Here is a 20570-nt window from a genome sequence, read left to right as displayed (position 1 = left end):
TTGCTCAGGGTTTCCATTAGCTTCAGCGGAAGCCGGAGAGCTTCTCGCTTGCTGTGCACTGTGCAGCCGCATTTGAGCCGACGGAGCCGGGAAAGCTGCCGTTAGCGTTCGGGATACGCTGAAGTAGTTCGGAAAATGGATGTTTCCAAGCTCCTTGTGGCCCTCCCGGAGCGTGTTCCAGCACGTGGGGACAACCGAGGAGCACAAGACGTGTGTGGAAGCGGAATGCAGCGGTCCCAGCCATGGAGCAGCCGGCATGCTCCTGCCCGGGGAGCATCGGTTCCAAGTCTGGGCTTGTTCTGCTCCGTCTATGACCTCCTTTGTTTGACCTACGTTCCTCCTGGAGCATGGGGAGAGCAGGAAGACTCCTCCATCAGAACTGCCCATCCCGTAACGAGGAGACGAGCGGTGTCTGCAGCTCGCCCTGGATGCTGCCGGCGCGTTCCTTGGGCTGCAAGGAGAGGAGGACGAGCGGGATCCGTGCAGCCCCGGAGCCGCCGTGATTCATGGTGCTAATATTGAGCCGGAGCCTTTCGCGTGCATCTGCAAGGTTCATTAAGTCATTACCACTTACATAACGTGAAGCTCCTTATGCAAAATGGATCGTTTGCAGGGTTTGGAGGGCTCCACCGCATTCGTAATGGCGTTGACTCGTTCGCACCACGCTTGGCCTGTTCCTGAGCTGGGAAAACTGCTGCTTTCAAGAAGCATCAATTCATTTTGGGTTTTAATAGCCAGCCTTAATGATGAGTGCCTCTGGCAATGGCTATATTGATTTAAAAATATTCTAATGCCCTGTTCTGGAGCATTTCTAATGGTTATTGACCATCGCTTTCAGACTGGGTTCTGCAGTTGCTTTTTATAATCAAAACTAAATATGAATTTGTATGCACAAAGCGTTTAAAAAAAAATCAAAGCACCTAAGCCTGATGCCCATTAGCACAAACTGATAAAATTGCTTCTTCAAATGGAGTTCGTACCCCTATTATTCTGGTCAGAACCTCACTCCCTGGATTAGGAGTTTTGATTTTTCGAGGCTAAATGAAGCCTGGCAGCTCATTCCCATTTGCTTGGTCAGACTGTCTCTTAGCCTGAACATCTTCTTTTGCTCCACTTCCCAGGCTGTGCTTAAAAACGTCTTGGAAGTATTTGCAGTGGATCAAATCCTGCGCTTCTGCGCATCCCTAAAGCCGCAGTGGATAAATCCCGGAGCTCAGCGGACTCGCCGTGCATGGAAGTTATTGGGATTTCCAACGGCTCGCGGGCTGATCCTTCAGTAAATGCCAGCGGTGCGGGGGGAGGCAGCTCTCCCTGCTGCGGTCCGGGCGGTGCCGGCACCGTTTTCCCGCCTCGGAGCGGTGCCGAGAGGGGCTCTCCGGGCTGCCCATCCCATCTGCTTCCCGTTGCTCATTTCCACCTTGCCTCGGGAGCCGCGAGCCTGTTTTCACACATAGTGATGCTTGTGTTATTGCTAATAGGGAGGAGGAGGGAAAGCAGATTGCAGCAGCGCTGGCAAAGCACGTCCACGTTCCCTGGATTTTCGGTGCCTTTTTGCAATGGTGACAGGTCTTAAAGAGGTCGGGTGTCCCTGGAAGAGGGGGAGCTTCCAGCTGCAGGATTCCTTAAGGAAGGGCTCTCATGGAGACCTGGGATACGGTTGGTGACTTTGTCCTCTGCTCGGTCCTGGCTGGACAGTGGCTCCCTTTGCTCTTGGAGCTGGGAGCTGCCATGTCCATGTGGCCGCTCCGGATGGGAATCATCCCCAAGACGGGAACAGGGGTGGCATCCGCAGCCTGTACTCAGTGCTGCGCTCCGTGCTCATTATATTTAACCATGATTTGTTAATCTATGCGGCTAATTAAAGCCTGTTGAGTGACATGCTGGTTAAGACCTGTGCCTCGAAATCAGGTCTATTAGCAAGTGTGGAAGCTGTGGAGATGTTTTCTCTGGTGCTTATGCCCCTTAATCAGAGGAGTCATTTCCCAAATTGAGTCTTGTTAATTCTATGCAATATTACCGAGGTGCTTTAATTTCCTGGCGACACCTGACAGTCTGTTAGGGCTTTTTGCTCAATTTTAATTCTGCATCCGGCATCTGTATAAAACAAGTTGCTCAAACCCTCATTTCCCATCCTCAGCCGAGTCACGCCGCCCGGCCGCCTGCCGCGTTCCCTGCGGGCCGCGATGCCGCCGTCTCCAGAGGCTCCCGCCGGCCCGCGTGGGCTTTTGTGCGAGGGCAGAGCTCGAGGAGGGGTCCGGGATGCGTCTGTGCACGTGTGTGCACGTGCATGCACACATACATGCACACGCATGTGCACACGCATGCAGGTTGTGTGTGCAAGCTCGTGGCAGGGAGCAGCGATGGGGCCAATGCGCAGGAAAAGGCCCCTGTGTTCTAACTGCTGTTTACTCCTCTAAAGTTTTATTGCTCCGGTAATAAGTCTCCCGCCTCAGCAAGGTAATGGGACATTAAGACATCCCCAGAGGAAGATCTGCAAAGATGTGCATCGCTTCAAAGCCTTCGTGTGCTCAGAGCGCCTGTCTCGTGTGTTGGGAGCTCTCCGGAGGGCGGAAATCCCATCGGAGCCGGGAGCAGCCTGGAAGGGGCTTAGCCAGAGAGGCTTGGGAAGAACGCCTCCCCTCCGCAGCTGCGCTGGAGAAACCCTGAAACTCCAAGGTTTATCAAGCTGAACTGAGCCGGCAATCAGATTTCTGCCTCTGGAGCGGACGGGTTTTGGCTCCATTCAATAAACAGGATAATTATTTATTTTCGAGCTGTGTTTCTCCAGTTGAGTGGAGATGTGAGCGATTTTCACCCACCCTAAGGATGCTTCGGAGGAGGCAACTGCCAGTCAGGAGCTCTGGCAGGCACTGGATGCTGTGGCAGGATGCACAGAGGGAAAACAGCAGGGCAAGGTCCTGAGGTGTATGGAGGGCATCATCCGTGTCCGAAGGAGAGGGCATAAACTGCACGGAAAACGAGGGAAAATCCCCCCATTTTAATAATGAAGCGCATAAAACGTTGCACAGCTGTGTCATGAATGGTTCATGTGGCTTCCTGCGGCGCGTGACGGGGTTTGTCCTGCTGGATCTTGAGCAGTGAGGCGGGATGCTGCGGTGTCCCCGCAGGGGACCCGCCTGTCCCTTGGCAGTGCCACCAGGCACGGGTCACTGCGTGGGAACACGGGGCTGCTTTGGGGCTTGTAGCCGCTGGGCTGTGCCCTGTGGAGGGTCGGGAAACTCCTCTTTCCTCTTAATGGCAATTGCTTGTTTTTTCCTAATCTTGGGCTTTCTCCTGTGGTTTGTGGTGCTGGCTCCTTTCCGATCTGATTTCAATTTCAACACGTTTGGGATTTGATTTATCGAGCCCTGAGACAGCTGTTTGTGTCCAGGTCTCTCTCGCCCTCTTCCACGTGGTATATGGCACAGGATGGTGGAACATGCCTTTTTTTTTTTTTTTTACTAAAAATCAATGTTTTATTTCCTCCCGCTAGGAAGCCTTCCCAGAGACGAGTATCGAGCGTGCTGATAAAGCCGTGTTTGCTCTCGGATCGCTCTTTAAATCCGCGGGACGGGGCCTCGGGCCCAGCGGGGCCGTCGCCCGGGGAGGATTCGGCAGCTCCTGCAGCTGAGGCCTCGTGGCAGTGAACGGGCAGCAGAAAGCAAAGGAAAATCTGTTTGCCAAGATGGGAATGTTGGGACAAATGGCAGGGAAGAGCAGCCGGGTTTCCCCGAGCCCCGCTGGCCTCTGTGTCGTCTGGGGACCCTGCGGGTGCCGGGGGACAGAGGATGCTCCGCAGGGGCTCTGGCCCTTGTGCTCCCATCCCTAGCAACGTGCTGCCAGGCCGACTCCATTCCCTGATTTATTGGGAATCTGGGAGCCGTGCGCCGGGAGCCGCTGCAAAGACACGTGGGAATTGGGAAAAGGGGATAATCGCAGGGTGGTTGTTGTGTGGATTGTGCAGATAGTGGGATCTGAAATGCATGCCTAGATTTTTTTTTTTTTAATAGATTCTTTCATTATCGTGACTCTAAAGCTGTGCGTATGCAGAGCAAACGGGTGTACCAGCTGTGTCTTATTTATTTATTTATTTTAGCCTGCAGCCCTGGAATAAGCAGCTTGTGGCATGTACAATGAAGCTTAATTTAATTTTTTAACCTCCCGACTTATATTTTCATGTAGTCAATACTTAAATCTTAATTATTGCATGCAATGTGCAAGAATTTTATAAGTATGTTAGAAAGGGATTTAATTATTAAATTGCCCTTGCAAACGTCAAAATCTTTCACTTCTAATAGGCGTTGCTAACCGCTCAAAGGAGCGGGAACAAACGTGCTGGCGTTTTTGAGCCTTTTTAAGCTCTTGTCAAGGTGTTGGCCCTGGCAGGCTCCGTGTGGGCAGCGCGTGGCATTCCTGCCCTCGGGAGCTTTCCTGGCTTCTTGCACAGCGGCGCTGGGCGCGGGACGGCCCCGCGTGCTCCAGCAAGGTCTCAAGGACGTTTCTGGTGTCCGGCGCCCCGCGCGAGACCCAGGGTGGCTCTGCTGGACACACCGGCCGGCCCGCGGTGCCGTCGGGGAGGCTGCGGCAGCGGCAACGCTTTCCGGTGGGTTTGGATACGTGCCCCGTGCTGGAGCCGTCAGGATGATGTGGCCACGCGTGGGCTTTGCTCTTGCCACACGGTTCCCGTTCGCTCCCTTGGCTCCGCGTGCGGGCCGGGCTGGAGCGGGATGCGCCCGGGGGATGATTCCCGTTGGCAGTGCCGGGGCAGCTGCAGCTCCGGGCTCCGCTGCCTCTTGCTCGTGGCACTGGCAGGAGCGAAGCTTTGGCAGCAGCCAGGCCCTTGTGGCAGCCCCGTTTCCTTGGGATTTTCCGGTGATGGAAGAGGATGGGCTCCTGCTGGGGCTCTTCCGAAGAGGAGGCCCCAGGCGCAGACGCTCCCTGCGGCCTCTTTGCAAGGAGAGCGGCGCCGGAGCAGCTGCCCTGCTCCCATCCGGCTGCGCTTCCCGCCGAACCCGGCGCTGTCCCGCGATTCCCTGCGGAGCCGAGTTCGGGCTGAGATCCCAGACTCTTTCCTGGGAGAGCTGCCCGGTAAATAACCCCCCTTAGGGAGCTGCTTTCAGCGTCCTCCGGGCCCCGCGGGGCTGCAGTGACTTTGGCTCCAGCTGTGCCCGGGGTCCGGGCGTCCTGCCGGCCTCGTGTCTTTTGAGGGCTCTGCTTTAACCAACTGCATTACGATGCGGCTGCCTCTTCGTGCTGTTGGTGCTGGGTGTAGCTGCTTTTCCCCCTCCCTTTTGTTTTGTTCCCTTTTGTCTTTTCCCTTTTTCCTCTTTTTCTTTCCCTTCTGCAGCCTTGGCGAGTGCTCCTTGCTCTGTTGCAAGCTGAGCGTAAATCTGTACCTTTTTCCCCTGAGCTGCGTTATCCGGAGGTCCTGCAGCTCCAGTGTCCTCTTTGCCATCCGAGTGTCCCTGTGCAAGGCAGGAAGGAGGCTCCCGGCCCGGGGCTGCGAGTGCCCCGGACACTTGGAGAGAGGAAGGAAGAGCAGGGCTGAGCCTCCGCAAGGCCCTGAGACAGATCAGCAGCAGATGGTGTGCGTTGCCTCGGAGTCGTTAGGAAATAACACTGAATTTGCAACGATGTGCAATTAAAACGGTGCTTATTTCTTCATTCCCGCTGCTGCCGGGGGTGGATCCTCTGTGCTAGCGACAGCCGCCGCGAGCAGCGCTCCAATGTAAAGATAATTAGCGCGAGCTCGTCACGCTCCTCCTGCCCAGGAGCGCTTCTCGCGTGTGCTGCCTTTGGCTTGGGCTGATTAAACAGGATCTGGGCTTTCCCGGGGTTTTTCCAGCACCTCCGCTGTCCTCCCCTGGGCTCGTCTGGAGCTGCGAGCGCTGGAGCAGGATTTGAGAAAAGGTCAACCCTGGGGGCTCTCTGAAATAGCAAAATTAGGAGTTTAATAGCAGGTAGAGGGTGCTGTTTGTGAGGAGGAGAGGGGAGAAAAGGAGGGTTTTGTTAGCGTGGGAAGAGGCCTCTTGCTCTCCCAGCCCCAGAGCATCTCTGGGTCATGTCCCCGATCCTGTGGGATGCGGCTCCTGTGCGGAGCTGTGTCCCCGCGGACCCCGAACCGCTCGGAATCTGCCTTGTCTGCAAAAAAGAGAAGGGAAAAAGAAAAAGGCAAAACTGTCCTGACTTCACATTCCCAATTTATCCATCTTGGCGCTGCGGGGTGATGGATGGTGCTGCTGGGAGCAGCCTGATGGTTTTGATTTTGTTGGAGTAGTAGCAAAAACGCAGCGGGAACCGGGATGGATCGCGCAGGACCTGGGGTCGCGCTGCTTAGAGCCCTGAGCACTGCACTGGTTTGCCTCAGAAACGGTGGATTTGTTCCTTTTTCCAGTGCAGAACAGCCTCGTTTCTCAAGCAGGCCTGGGAGTGGTGGCAGTGGCTCCAGGGGGACCGATGCCTTTTGCTCCAGCAGAGCTGGTGGCAGTGGGGACCGGGGAGATGATGTGATCGGAGAGGGACCCCGCGATATCCCGCAAGGAATAACCATGTCCCGAAGCACAAGCCAAGCTGCCAAACAGCCAAATGCACCTGGAGCAGCTCCCTCCAGGTCCCCCTGGCTGGAGGGCCCTTGTCCAGGTGAAGAGGCTGCCAGGTCCCTTCGCATTTCCTCATAAAAGCCAGTTTTTCCTTTAATCAGGTAATGAGATAATTTTTTTGCGTGTTTTGGGAAATCCATCACATCTGGAGACACGCGGCTGCTCCCTGGCAGGGATCAGAGAGCCAGGCGCTGCTCAGCCCTCTGAAGTGATTAAATTAACTCGAATGTGTAACATTTCAGCGTGGAGTGATTCAGCAAGGCGCTGCATCTGCTGGGAGCTCTCTAAAAGAACTCTTGGAAGTTCATACGGATTGGTTTCCTTAAAAGGACCTTGTGCATGTAATTACACCGAGCATCGTGCTGTTGCTCCCGCCCATGGATAATATGGTTGGGAACCCCGTTCATCACTGAGCAGGGAGGTTTTGGTCGTTCCTCGTCCTTCTGACCCAAAGTCCCATCGGAAGGAAGGGGCAGCCTGTGCCCACGGCACCCACTCGGCTCCACGTCCCGACGGCGCCGCCTCGGATGAGCAGAGCCCGGGCCATAACCCATTCCATGGGGAGGATAAATCCGAGCCGGAGCCCGTGTGCTGCAGGAACGGAGCACAACCTCCCCGGAGCGTTCGGTACCGCTGCTCGGAGCTAACGGAGCATCCCGTGTTTACGGAGCGGCGCGGAGGCCGGCAAGGCGAGCGGAGCCGGCGGAGCGCGGGATTTTCATGGGCGAGCGTTTCTGCAGGCGGCTCGGGTTGCTGTGGGCCCCTGGGGAATCAGAGGCTTTTCGCAAGTAATTTTGATTTATCTCGGCCGTTAAGGCACAGAACTTAGCATGCAATTGTTTTCTGTGCCTCAGGAAGGGATGTCAACCTGTCGTGTTATCATTTATATCATATATATTGTATGTGTGTGTATACATTATATATATACACAAATATATATAAAAAATATATATACATATATATATATACAAAATTACATATATACAAATATATATTTATATAATATACATCTATATTTATATGCATATGTATATATATGTACATATGTGTATATATCATATATACACGCACTTTTATTTTAGCAAATGGTTCTCCCTGCCTCCTTTACCCCTTCTCGTGAGCCTCAGCACCACGTACCTTGCATGAAGCCCTCGTGGGCAGCAGTGAACCCGCAGCGCGTGGCTGAGCAGTGCCCGGCTCTGCCTCCTCTTCTTCCTCTGCCTCCTCTTCCTCCTCCACGCGGTCGAGGTTGGAGCCGTGGGCGCATCCCGGGGCAGAGGGATGCGCAGGGGCGGTTAAAGCGGTGCCGGTTCTGCAGCCCCTTTGAGCGTGTTGAGCTTCAGCATTCGGGAGCTTCAGCAGGAGAGAGACCCGACTGGGCCCGCTGAGAGTTGGAGGGGAGTAAGAGGAGGAGATCTCCAAGCAGATGTGAAAAGCAAGAGAAATCTGTTACCTCTGCATGTTGGGGTTGGAAGCACAGAGCTCTTGGAGAGCCGAGGGCGAGCGGGTTGTTTGTCTGCCCAGGCACCGCTTGCAGATGCAGTAGATGAGAGCTCACAGCTAATGCAAACAGTTTTCATTAAGAAATAATCAGAAATAAAAAGCCCTTTCACAGGTTGATAAGAAGTCGGTTGGTTTTTACAACTTGCCAGCAGCTTATGCCATGCTCAAAACCATTTATCTTTCCCCAGTGTTGGCTGCAAAGGATATGAAAAATGCAGTAGGTTGCACATATGTAATTAGACTTTTGGCAGAATCTCTGCCCTGCAGCTTTGCTAAGAAATTCAATAATAATAAATCATGTAGAATATTTAGAGGCTTCTTTGTGAACAAGGGTTGAAATAACGTGTGTGGCACGCTTTATTCTTTGCCATACGCTGGTCTTGGCAGCGTTCTTGCCAGCTCCCTTGTCTAGTCGTGTCAGCTATTGAACCCCCCGCTTTGTTTCGCTCTTATCGCTGTTCCGATTGACTATTGAGGCTTTCCTGGTTTCCAGCCAAGTCCGTGTGCAGCCGTAATGACTGTTTTGTTGCCTTCCCTCGGTGCGTGCGGGATGCAGCCGGTGCAGCTGGGCACGCTCGGGGCTCTGCTTGCGCGGGAGCCACCAATGATCCTGTTCTTCCCCGGTGCCCCTGAAAATGAAACTCGTTCTGCGTGACCCATATGGGCTCACATATGGCAAAAGAGGGGAGGATGACGCTCGGGTTGTCCCCCTGCTTCTGGCATCGCTGCTTTTTCCTCTGCTAACGCACGGGTGGTTTGCGTGAGCGCTTGCCGTCGCGGTGCTCGCGTTGTGCGTCTGAGCTGCCCTGTGATCTTCCCAAAACGCCTCCACTCCTTGCTGGCACGAGCAGGGCAAGGAGCATCGGGGTTGTGAAATGAATCTTTTATGGAAACTCGATAAGAAGGAGTGAGAGCTGCCAAAGTGGGTGATTTCCAGCGTAACAGGAATAGCTGAAAGTGGAAGCTCTCATGCAGCACAGCTAAGCTTTCTTAGAAGGGTTAGCTTTCTTAAGAAAGCTCCGTTAGGCTGTATGCAATCTCCCCTTGGTGGGCTCGGATGCAGCGTGTTCTCTTGCCAGCACCGCTTTGCAGAGCGAACAAAACCCTCGTGGGCCCTTGAAAGAAAGGGAAGCGAAAGAGATGGAAGGAGCGAAACAGGCTGTGTGCGATGGCCCTTGAGCCGCACGGCTCCCATTTGGAGGAGGAAACACAAGAGCCGGACGTTGTCGGTCATGTCCCTTGCCAGGCTCGTTGGATCTTTCCATTAACCCTGGAAATTGAAGCTCGTGTAAGGCCCTATCATCCCGTAGCTGTGCATGTGTCCGGTGCCCACGTCCCTCCGAGGCCACGTGGGGTCTCGGTTTGGGCAGGGGCAGCCAGCCCTTTGCTGGGCCCTTCCCCTGATGCTCGTTGCCCCCACTCAGCAAAACGTGCTTTTTCTCAGTAAAAATTCACCCGCAGCCGAGTGTCCAGGGAGTGGAGATCAAAGCCTGGAAGAGGAAGCCGGAAAATCTGTTCTTTGAAGTTTAAACACGAGCAAAAGCCTTGCTCTGGTTTGCTGCAGGAGTCCTCAGAGAGCGCGTGCTTTATTGGCAATCCCATAAAATCCACAGGCGAGGAAAATGAGGGAAAAGGACAACTGGAATTGGGCAACAAAGAGCCACAAAAACCACCCACCCTAAAGTTCCGGTGCTATGGGGTGTCTCTGAGTTTGCCAGAGCAAAGAGCAGGAGCAGGAGGGAGCGGAACGGCTCTCCTGGCCAGCCCGCTGCGGATGGATAGTCCCTCCACGGTGCATTTTACTGGGCTGCAGCCGGGAGGAGAGGCCGGACAAAAGGAGGCTCCCGGCTCCGGGTCTTGGGCTGGAAGAGAGCGGCTTATGCACATGGTTAATCCTGCCTGTGCTGGGGCGGCTGCGAAGCAGATAAGGGAGCCCTGAGCTTGCAGAGAAAGATGAGCCGGGCACAGGGTCCTGCTGTGATAACGCTGCAATGTCAGGGGTTAAAAAAACAAGTTGTTGATATGAGATTCTGCATTTCCCTGCGCTCCTCCAGCAGGCAGCTGTAAGACTTGCAAAGAGGTGCTGCGTGGCATGACCTCGGGTGATGTTTTGCTGGGTGAAACCAGGTTTCTTCATGCCCAGACTTTGTTCCAGTGGCTCCGGCTGCTCTGCCTGGGTGTCCCCGGAGGATGAACCTTGGGAGACGCCTGTGTCGCGCGGTGCCAGGCTGCCGTGCGTGCGGCGGGCACTGGGGTAATTCAGTAGCCATGGAGCGAGCTTTGCTCCCCAGCTGGTGCTGGTGTCTGGCGCGCGGGAACAGCTCGCTGAGTGCCATGGGGAAAATCCCAGTGCCCAGAAACGGCCTGTTCGGCACTTCCTCCCCTTCCCGGGGTTTTCCAGGCTCCTGGACATGGTCTCTGAAGGCTGCACTGGAGAAACCACGGCCAAATCCGAAGCGCAGGGGAAGGGGCTGGTGGGGCGCGCTCAGCCGCCTCCCCACGCTGCCAGCGTCGGGTTTCCCTTCCTTTTGCTTCTCCTTTCTGTCGGGGGGTGGGAAGCGAGGGTGGACTGTTCCTCATGCCCTCAACTGACCGGGCCGTGTTTTCTGTCCCCGCAGACAAAGGGGAGAACGGGGAGCCCTACCAGCGGCGGAGGGCGGCGGGCAGCGGCCTCCCCGACGGCCCCGCGGCCCTCCCGGCGCCCAGGGACGCGGCGCCCGCGCCCAGCGCCAGCAGCTGGAGACGGATCCTGCTGCTCATCCTGGCCATCACCATCCACAACATCCCAGGTGAGCCCCGTCTGCTGCCCCCGCTGCCCGGGGACGGTCCCGCCGGGCGGGCGCCGTTCCCAGGAGGGTTTCGAGCAGTTTCTCTCTGCTCTGCCACCCTTTTTGTCACCGGTTTGCTGCTCACAGATGGCGCTCGGCAGGGATCCGCGCGCCTCGGTGACGAGATCCGTCATGTTCAGTCTGGCTCTGCGTGGAGGGCTGAACCCACGCGAGGTCTGGGAAGCAAAACCTCGTCCCAAAAGGAGGTTTGGAGGAGAGACACGGATTTCCTTGGATGTCCGTGGTCCCCCTGTAGTGCTAGTCTGTAGTGGACAAAAATGGTAAACCCAAGAGGATGTTGAAAATGCTGAGACTACAGAGGTGTCTGGTCTCCTCTTATATCTCCTCTGGTCAACACAGCAGCAGGAAACATCCTTTATAGCACAATTCTACTGGAACATGTGGAATTGTGGCTTTTCCTATTGAAGGGATGGAGCATGAGAAAGGATGGGAACCTGCAGAGCCCGAGTCTCGCGGCGCTGCGCAGTTCCAGCAGCTCAGGCTTCGAGGTTACACAAAGTGATTCAAGATGAGATAAACTTATATCAGCTGATGACACTGAGCTGCTTTGCAATTCCTGGTGGTATGGAAAGTAATCCGGCAACCTTTTCAAACACTTGCCTTCTTCCTTTCCCATCCTCTCACTCTGCCTCCTCATCTCCTTCCCCCTTTTTTTCCCCTCTCAGCTCAGTCTCTGTCTTTCTGAGGCTGTGGCCCAAATGATGGGGCAAGTAGGAAAAGGGTTTTCTGCCTAACTCTGATTTGTTGTAAACCTGGGGGAAAGAAGGGCCACAGCTGGAGGGCCTGGTGTCCCCCCTCGTGGCTACAGGTCAGTGGCCAAAGTGCCCTGATTTGGCCTCAGTATCGTCAGGAGAGATGGGATGAAGGTGCCTGAGTCCTGCCCGAAGCTGGGCCACCCTCTCGGCCTTGCGGTCACTGTGTTTGCAGGATGGAATCCAGCAGGATGAGGCAGCTGCTTTGCTCCTCGCCAGCCGTGCCCTGTGCCCCAGAGCCGGGCCGAGACACTCGGGGTAGTGCCAGGACTGGAGGAAGGGCAGGACGAAGGGCTGGCCCTGGCCCTGGCCCTGGCTTGTTCCCTGGGCGGCAGCAGGGCTCTGGGTCAGGATTCTGCTCGATTTTCCCTGGAATCCTTTGGCTTTCCCGGCTGTTCTTGCCCCACCGCTCTCGCCACGCGCCTCTTCCCCAGTCTATCAAGGCCTCTTCCCAGAGCGCGGCGTTTGGAAACACAGTAATCTTCTACCTTAATTATCCTCCCTGGAAGAGGAAACGCTGACACTATAATTAGCGCAGACTCCGCGGCGTAACGACACCCTGGCGAGCGTGTCGTGTTCCGGGCGCGCGGAGGCGGGAGCCGACACCGCAGCCGGCTCCGGTTGGGAATGCTCCGAGCCCCGGGCCAGGCACACGCCGGCCCTTCCTGTCTCCTGTCGTGCAGAACTGCCCCGGATCCTGCAAAACCTGCCGCTCTCTTGCCACGTTTTGTGCTGACCCCTCTTCTCCAGGAGTCAAACAGCACAGATGTTTGTGTGCAGCCTGTTGTGAAAGGTGCTCAAGGCCATTTCCAAAGGGTTCTGCTCGCTCTGGTCTGGTGAATAATTCCCTCCTCTGCTGTGCGCAAAGATTGAGAGCGGAGAGGAGAAATGCCAGGGAACCTGGGCACTTGGCTCCCATCCCTTTGCCTTGGCTGCCAGGCTCCTCTCCCGGTCCTGCTGCCCGCAGCGTCCCGCGCTCGCCGATCCCGGAGCTGCTCCGGGCTGAGCGCGCTCCCGGCTCGCTCCTGCCCCGGCTCCCATTCCGGGTGGGAATCCCATCCCAGGCCGTCTCGCGCCCGCTCGGCGTTTGCTGGCTTCAGACAAAAGGTCTGTTGACTTGTTCCAAAGCTGGGGCTGGCAGTGTGAGGAGTAAATTGGTAATGACAGGAGCTGCCAAACTGCAGAGTATTCCCGCTAATTAATATTCATATATACTGGGTTTAGCGGAACATTAATTATGTATTTAATCAAGTCCCGTTTATTCTGGTTCATCTGTGTACCTTGGGTGGCTGTTATGCCGAAGACTTGAAATTAATTAAAATGTTACTGGTGTATGGCAAATAACAATTAGCGAGGCACGAGCTCCTTTCTCCTTGTCCCCGTTCGGGAGAGCGGAGGCAGCGGAGAGCCCCGGCCGCATCCCACGCCCGAGGAGCTGGAGCGGATCTCCACGGGGCTCGGAGGCGTCGGAAGAGGGGAGCGGGATGAGCCCAGGAAGGAGCGGAGATGCTGGATCCTGCTCATGGCACCTGCGGGACCTCCCGTTTTGTGCAGGAAGGGTTTTCCGCGGCCCTTGCTGTCTGCAGGGGTCACGCAGGGATCCCTACTTTGCTTCCTTGCAGGCGCCCTCTGGATGGGAGCATTGCCAAGAAGTTGGCAAAAGCAGGAGCTGGTGATGTTTGCTGGAATGTCCGACGGACATAGGGTGCCTTCGGGCGCTGGTGCAGGCGGGCGTGCAGTGGGGAGATGCTGCAGGAGCACAGGAATTCCTTGTGCTTGGAATGTGGCACCTCAGATGTTGCTGCTGGATCATGGCAGGCTTTGTATCCTGATGGTCACTGCTGGACTGTGGACCATGGCAAGCCTTGCTTCCTGGATGGTGCTCCCGGGTCATGGATGCTGCAAGCTTTGCCTCCCGGATGGTGCTCCTGGGTCATGGATGCTGCAAGCTTTGCATCCTGGATGGTGCTCCCAGGCCATGGATGCTGCAAGCTTTGCATCCCGGATGGTGGGTGCTCTCAGGTCATGGATGCTGCAAGCTTTGCATCCCGGATGGTGCTCCTGGGCCATGGATGCTGCAAGCTTTGCATCCCGGATGGTGCTCCCGGATCATGGATGCTGCAAGCTTTGCATCCCGTATGGTGCTCCCGGGTCATGGATGCTGCAAGCTTTGCATCCCGGATGGTGCTCCCGGATCATGGATGCTGCAAGCTTTGCATCCCGGATGGTGCTCCCGGGTCATGGATGCTGCAAGCTTTGCATCCCGGATGGTGGGTGCTCCCGGGTCATGGATTCTGCAAGCTTTGCATCCCGGACGGTGCTCCTGGGTCATGGATGCTGCAAGCTTTGCATCCCGGATGGTGCTCCCGGGTCATGGATGCTGCAAGCTTTGCATCCCGGCCGACAGTGCCGGCCGGCGGCAGCTCGGCCTCTCCTGCCCCCCGCTCCTGGCTGGAGCGGTTGGGCTTTGCGCTGTGGGCTCGGGATGCCCCGTTGCTTGGAGACGAGAGGTGGTGCTTTGCAGCCAGATAACGTTGCCAGGGGAACCGGGCCCTGAATTCCCCTTTTTTCCTGTTGCTGGGGGCTTGTCGGGTGGGCGAGAGGCCCGAGGGCTGCGCGCTCCGAGGCTGAGCGCGCAGTGGGGGCCATTTGCTCCAGTCCCTCCACTGTTTCCTCTTTTGGCAAAAAATACCCCTTTTCCTGTACTCTGCCCCATTGCTCCATGATCGTTCCCCAGCTACCCAATTTTTAATTCCTCAGTACTTTGTTACCAGGAGCTGGCCAGCAAGTCCCGACCTTCCCTACAAGGAGCAGGTCAGGAAACCGGGGCAGCGGGAAGGAGCCCGCGGCGCTGCCCTGAGCTGCAAACCCGCTCCAGGAGGGACGGATCCAGGAGCAATGAAGGCTGCTCCCATAGCTCATCCCGAGGAACCCGGGTGCCTGCAGCAAGGCACATCAGGTGGCACAGGGATTTGGAGCAGGCTTGTTAGCAGCTTCAGCTGGGGGAAAAACCGAAAGGTTTGGCTAAACGCCGCGGTGCCGGGCGGCAGGAACCGGCCGCCTGCCTTCCCAAGGTGAGGATTTGGCTGGTGGCAGCGCTGGCAGGGAGAACCATGCGCTTGGATCCGGACCCACCTGGGTGCTTTCTGTCTTCATGGCTTTCTGCGGTTTTAATCATTTTTAGTGTTCTCTTATGTGTCTCCTGCTTTACGACTGTCTGGGCCGGTGCCGCGGCTTGGGCTAATGGTGCTTTGCACAGCGCGGTGCCCGCAGCGCCGGCGCCAGGAAAGCAGGAAAAGAGAGAAGGAGCCGGGCCGGAGACACGACGCGAAGCCGGGCTGTTCCTGCTCGCCCGGGACGGGAATCCCGGCCTCCCAAGGGAAGTCTGCGTGCGGTACCGTGTCTCCAGTACAGAGCAAAATGATCATCCATCTGAACGCTCCTTGATGATCCGTTGCGGGTTTGTAACGATCATTTGGGGTGTTTTTTTCTGTTGGTCTGTTGGAATTGAGGCTCTTCTGCAGCCATTGGATTCAAGGTGCGTTCGGTGCCTTGCATGGAGCGTGCGAACGTGGGCGGCTCCGCTCTGTTGGTGAATCTGCAGCTCCTCCGTGTGCTGCTTTTCCTCTGGAATCACTGCAGCCCTTCTCCTGCCGCCACTCCCGCTGTTTGCGTCGGTCGTGATGATTCTTCCGAAATAATTTTGCGGCACCTGTGATTTGTGCAGAAAGGCTTTATTTTTAGCAGCGTAAAAAGGAGGAAGATGAGATTTGTTTGTAGGTTGGATTTCAGAGGACTGGGGTGCAAAGCAAGGCCAGGGCTCAGGAAGGCTCTTGTAGGGCTGGGTTGCACCTTGCACACACTCTGCGTTCGGTGCAGCTGAATCGCTCGCGGGGTTCAAGGGAGCAGAGGAGACTGTTGGCCTTGGGACCAGCTCTCCGGGCTGCACTAAAGAGGAAGAAAATCCTCGTGTTTGACCAGTCATGAGTTTTCACAGCTGTCCGTTGCCAGCTGGGTTTGTGGGGCAAGAGCGGGAGCATCTGGTGGGTGCTGGCTTTGGGAAAGGCTGCTTTAACCTTTTGTTAAACCTCCCGTTAACTGTAGCCCTGTCAGCACAAATCTTGACATTTGGCATGAATTAAGCACCTTGGTGGATCCAAACGGCAACTCGCTCAAAGTCATTCTGCTCTGGTTGGTGCAAAGGGCCCCAGAGCGCCCGGCTGCCGGGTAATGTGTGTCTGCCTCCTTGGCATCGTTTCTAGACCGTGAGCAGTGTCCTGTGCGTGACAAGGGCTACGAAGGTGACCAAAGCAGTGAAATGCAGTGTTTTGCCAGCTGGAACACCTCAGCCTGCATGAGGAAGTCCCTCGCTTGTCTCATCCCCATCAGCTCTGGGGACGCTTGGCCACAATTCCCATCTGGAGCAGGGAAAGCCCCTGGGACAGCCGGGGGGCATTCACAGCCGCTGCACGTGGGGCTGTCTCCATGTGCCGATCCCTGCACAGCTCCGGCTTCTTGTCCCCTTGGATCAAGCCCGGCTGCCTGGTTCTTCTACAAATGTGAAACTTTATCGCTGCTTTAAAAAAGGAGAGATTTATGGCAGGGAGGTTTTCTTTTGCAAGCAATAGGGAGCCGTTAGACCAGTGCTCTCGTGGAGTTATTTTATGTTCTGCACGTTGTTCCTTGTCCCGCCTGACGTGTCACAGCCGCTGCTGCTGGCGGCTTCCTCGGTGCCTGGGCAGACCATGGGGAGCCCTTCCCTGTCCCCACTGCGTCCCCAGCAGCCTGTGCTGCTCCCAAGGGACCCTGGCTTGGACCTGGATGCCCTGAGCGGATGCAGGGGGAGGTATCTGGGGAGACCTGCGGGTGCCCGGAGCGGTGCCATGGGTGCCGGGTGCCACCCGCAGCGCCCCTGCAGCAGATGCACTGCATGGCCTTGGTGTTGAGGCTTTGCTCTTTTATTTTCCTCTTGGAGAACAAGCAAAGATGAAAATGGGTCTCTGCAAAAAGCAGTGCAGACAGAGAGAGTTATCATGTAGTGGTCCTTCACGTAGTGCAGATTAGCTTGTGATCCCTAGGCAATGCCTTTCCAGGATAAGATATCTTCAATTGCAAAGCTGAGACAGCCTGAGAGAGGCAGTATCCCCCATCTTAGCTTAAATAGCAACATTTCCTCGACAGCAGCGGAGATTGGCCCTATTCTTCTTTCTCTGCGCTGCCACTGTGCGAGGAGGAGCCTCCTGCCTGGAAGCAACGTGGACACACGGACCTCTCCCTCCTCGTGTCTTTTCCCCGCAGCGCGTGGCCACTTGGGTCCTTGTTGCTGTTCGTGGTGCCGGGCAGAGGCTGCAGGGACGGGAGAGCTTCCCGCGACCTTCCCGCGTGGGAAGCTGGCGAGCAGCGAGCTCCTCCGGCTTGTTTGCCGGGTAACCTCCGTGTGTTTGCAAAGCGGAGCAGGTCGGAGCGGTGACGTCTGCTTTGGAAGAGGCCAAACCTGGCTCTTTGCAGCAGTAAAGCTACCGTGTGCTTTTCAAACCATTTGCAAGCTGTTCTGAAGTGGAATATTTGTAATCAGCCGCTGCAGCAGGCTGAGTGGCCCCTGAAGCCTCTACCCGCTGTTATTAGGGGCCTCCCCAGCCACCTGGATTCCCCGGGGAGCCGAAGGAGCCGGCGGGCGCTGCCGTGTCCCTGCTCCGCGGCTCCCGCCGGCGCCGTTTCCTACGCACCATCTGCTGACTTCTCCTTTCCCATAACTCGTTTCCCGGGACGTGCAGCGTGTGCTCGCGGTGGCCGTGCCGTGGGGAAGGCGACCACGTGCCCGCTCCCCGTCCCGACCCCCTGCGTTTTTGCATCGGAGCTGCCCGTGCACCTCGGGGGTCCTCGCAGCCCTGCTGAGCACAGCGGGACGTCCCTTCAAAAAGATCCCCCCGCACGAGGCTCTGCTCTTCAGAGACCTCATCCTTGCCGAGCAGCCCCACTGGTCACTGCCGTGCTTGGAAAAGGCGCCTTTCTGCAGAGATTTGCAGAGCCTGAATCTTTTTTAATAGACTCCGGCATCTTGCACTGTTACATCCCTTATTAAAACAGCGTTTAAGCTCCTGGGAGCTGTGATCTTTCCCCTCCAGCGTACTCTGTATTAAATATAGAAATCTCTTCTGCGTGTGTGGCTTCCTAAGGAAGCACCGTGGTGGAGAGCGCGCGGAGCCTCGTGGTACCTGCGTGCACATCTATAAAGAAGGCAAATCTGATGTGATTCCCATTACGACGCTGCTGCTTCCTATTTCCGTGGTTGGAAACCAGCCTTGCCAGGGTGCGAGCACCTCGTGGCTCAAATATAGCAGCTGTAGAGATTTCCAAAGACCTGAGGCCAAAATTTGAGGAGTAACAACATCATCCAAGCTGGGCTTTCGTGTTCAGACTGCTCTCTGCCCCTCGAGCGCAGGGCAGGGGCTGGGCAGAGCGGGGAGCTGCAGGATTTGAACTGAATGTTTTTCTCCCTCCCATTTCAGAGGGTCTGGCGGTCGGAGTTGGATTTGGGGCTGTTGGAAAATCGGCATCGGCCACGTTTCAGAGCGCCAGGTAAGCTCCAAGGGTTTTTCTGCTCCGCGCGCGCTCCTCTCCCGGCTGCCATCTCCTTGCACGACGCTGGAGCTGCGAGATCCGAGTTTGTCCGGCGGGCTCCAGGGCAGGCAGAAAGAGCGGAAGAAATTCTTCTCGCTGTTGAGTTTTCCCAGAGGTTGTGCTTGTTGCCTAGAGTTGAAAGCTAAAGTTCCTGAGGTTGTTTGGAGTTTCTGCAGCCGGTGGATGGAGCAGAGATGCCCAGTGGGAGCGGGATAGTGGGACTGCTGGAATGCTGCCCCTCCAGCCGCAGCTCCCACTGGGATGCTGAGATGCGTGCACGGTGCTATGCAAAAGGTTTTGTGCCTCTCTGCAGCACGGATGCGAACATGAGCATTAGTTCAGCTGCTGCAAACTGCTGCTGATCCCGCACTTGAGCCAAGCGCCCTGCGGGAAGCGCTCCCGCATCCGCCCGCGTCGGAGGCGGGAGGAGGGAAGCGCGCGCGGGATGCGCAAGGTGCTCTTGGCGCGTGCCTTGATTTCAGCAGGCGAGCGCGTGCCCGAGGCTCGCCGTGCAGCATCGCTGCCAGCTCTGCCTGTGTTTACTAGACCCCCATTGCTGTTTATATGGCTCGGGATCGTGCAGTGGAGTGTTTGGATGGGCCGTAAAAGTGCAGTTGTGCGGTAACTGCCTCGTTATCGCTGAACGATCCGAGGGGGCTGCGGCGTTTCCTGACGCTGCCTGCAGCCCTGCGAGCTCTGTTTGCAAAGCAGCAAAGCCTGAGCGGGCACCAGGGCCGGTGTCACCTCCCCGGTGCGTGGGGACGGCGGCCGGGCTCGCTCCGAGCGCGCTGCTCCAGGCGCGCTGATGGCAGCAGACACGGTCCAGATTTGTGACGAGAGAAGCACAAAGCACCAGGGATAGAAACTGCCTTTCTCCGACCTTTTGAAATAAAAGGCTCTTCATGGAGCCTGTAGAGGCTCTAGAGATGCTCTAACAAAAGGACTTTTTTTTTTCATCAGCTGCTCAGTAAAAGCTAAGAAGCCAGAAGCAGCTGGTTCTTTCTCTGTATTTACAACAGCATTAATCATGTTAGATGAAAGGTGGAATCTGTACCATGAAAATACCAATGCAAATTTAGTCAGCTGCAAAGGGAGACAAAATAACTTCGTTGCCATTAATCTGCCTATCATCGTCATCTGCGGGCAGAGCAAAAATCGCTTCGTGCAGCCGCTCCTCTGTGAATTTAGTTGGGATTTAGTGGGGATGCAGCTCGGCGGTGGTTCCTGCGGTGGCAGAGATGCAGCCCGGTGCCCTGTGCAGCGGCTGAGAGCAGCCCCGGTCCCGGTGTCTGCGGAGCCCCCTTGCACGTTGACCCCAAAACTTGCTGCTTAAAAACTAACAGGGGTGTTGCACTGAGTATAGCCCACGTGAGAAACGAAGCTGAATCTTTTGGCACGTTTGAAAGGGGGACTGTCCCTAGGTCAGTCCCAGATGTTAGGGGCCGGGATGATGGTGGCGGTTCGGAGGCAGCTGCGGCTCCTCTGTGATAACAAAATTCCCCTCCCTGCGCTTGTTGGAGAGGCCTGCAGCTGTGGCAGGATCGGCAAGGCCGGCTGCTGTGGGGAATCTCGGACCTGGGAGCATCCTGGGCCTGGGAGGAGTATCCTGTCGGCAGGAGCATCCTGGCCGCGGGAGCATCCTGTCAGCAGGAGCATCCTAGACCTGGGAGCATCCTGGTGTTGGGAAGAGCATCCCAGACCTGGGAGGATCCCGGTGTTGGGAGGAGCATCTCGGCAGCAGGAGCATCCCAGACCTGGGAGCATCGTGGTGCTGGGAGGAGCATCCCTGTCAGCAGGAGCATCCTGGCGGTGGGAGCATCCCGGTGCCGGGAGGCACATCCTGGCGGCAGGAGCGCGTCCCGGCGGCAGCGCAGCCCCTGCCCGCGCTCCGCGTTTCTCTGCTGCCCCCGGGCGTGCGGCCGCCGCTCCTGCGTGTCCCGCTCTCCCGGCTGCCGCCGCTTTGCGCTGCTGAAGGAGCCAGGCCAGGACGCACCCCCAGCTCCCTGTTTGGGGATGTTTTACTGCTCGTTTGTGTGGGGACAGCTCAGGGCTGGGTTGGGTTATTTTGCGGGTTATTTTTCAGGTTATTTTGTGGGTTATTTTGCACTCTCACTGCCTGTCCCGCTGCCTCGCTCCCGTCCGACACTAGGTGGTAACAGTGGCGCTCCGATCCCCATCCCCATCCCCGCACTCCTTCCCGCTAAACTGCAGAAAACTCCCCGGACTCTGAACGTGGCTTTTCCTCC

The 20570-nt window shown here is 56.6% G+C and overlaps 1 protein-coding gene across 1 annotated transcript in view; it reads left to right on the top strand.

Annotated features, from left to right (window-relative positions):
- The window catches only part of LOC148593613 (zinc transporter ZIP11-like), a 55763-nt gene that overhangs the window by 25483 nt on the left and 9710 nt on the right, over positions 1 to 20570 (top strand). Inside the window, exons 6-7 of the mRNA XM_088530156.1 lie at positions 10721 to 10891; positions 18213 to 18282. Coding sequence (XP_088386282.1) covers positions 10721 to 10891; positions 18213 to 18282 — 241 coding nt within the window. The remainder of the gene's footprint in view (positions 1 to 10720; positions 10892 to 18212; positions 18283 to 20570) is intronic.

Source organism: Tinamus guttatus, unplaced genomic scaffold, assembly GCF_059628265.1.
Source record: "Tinamus guttatus ecotype Peru unplaced genomic scaffold, ASM5962826v1 Tinamus_guttatus_pri_ptg000363l, whole genome shotgun sequence".
Lineage (NCBI taxonomy): Eukaryota > Metazoa > Chordata > Aves > Tinamiformes > Tinamidae > Tinamus > Tinamus guttatus.
This window is presented reverse-complemented; position numbering and strand designations above follow the sequence as displayed.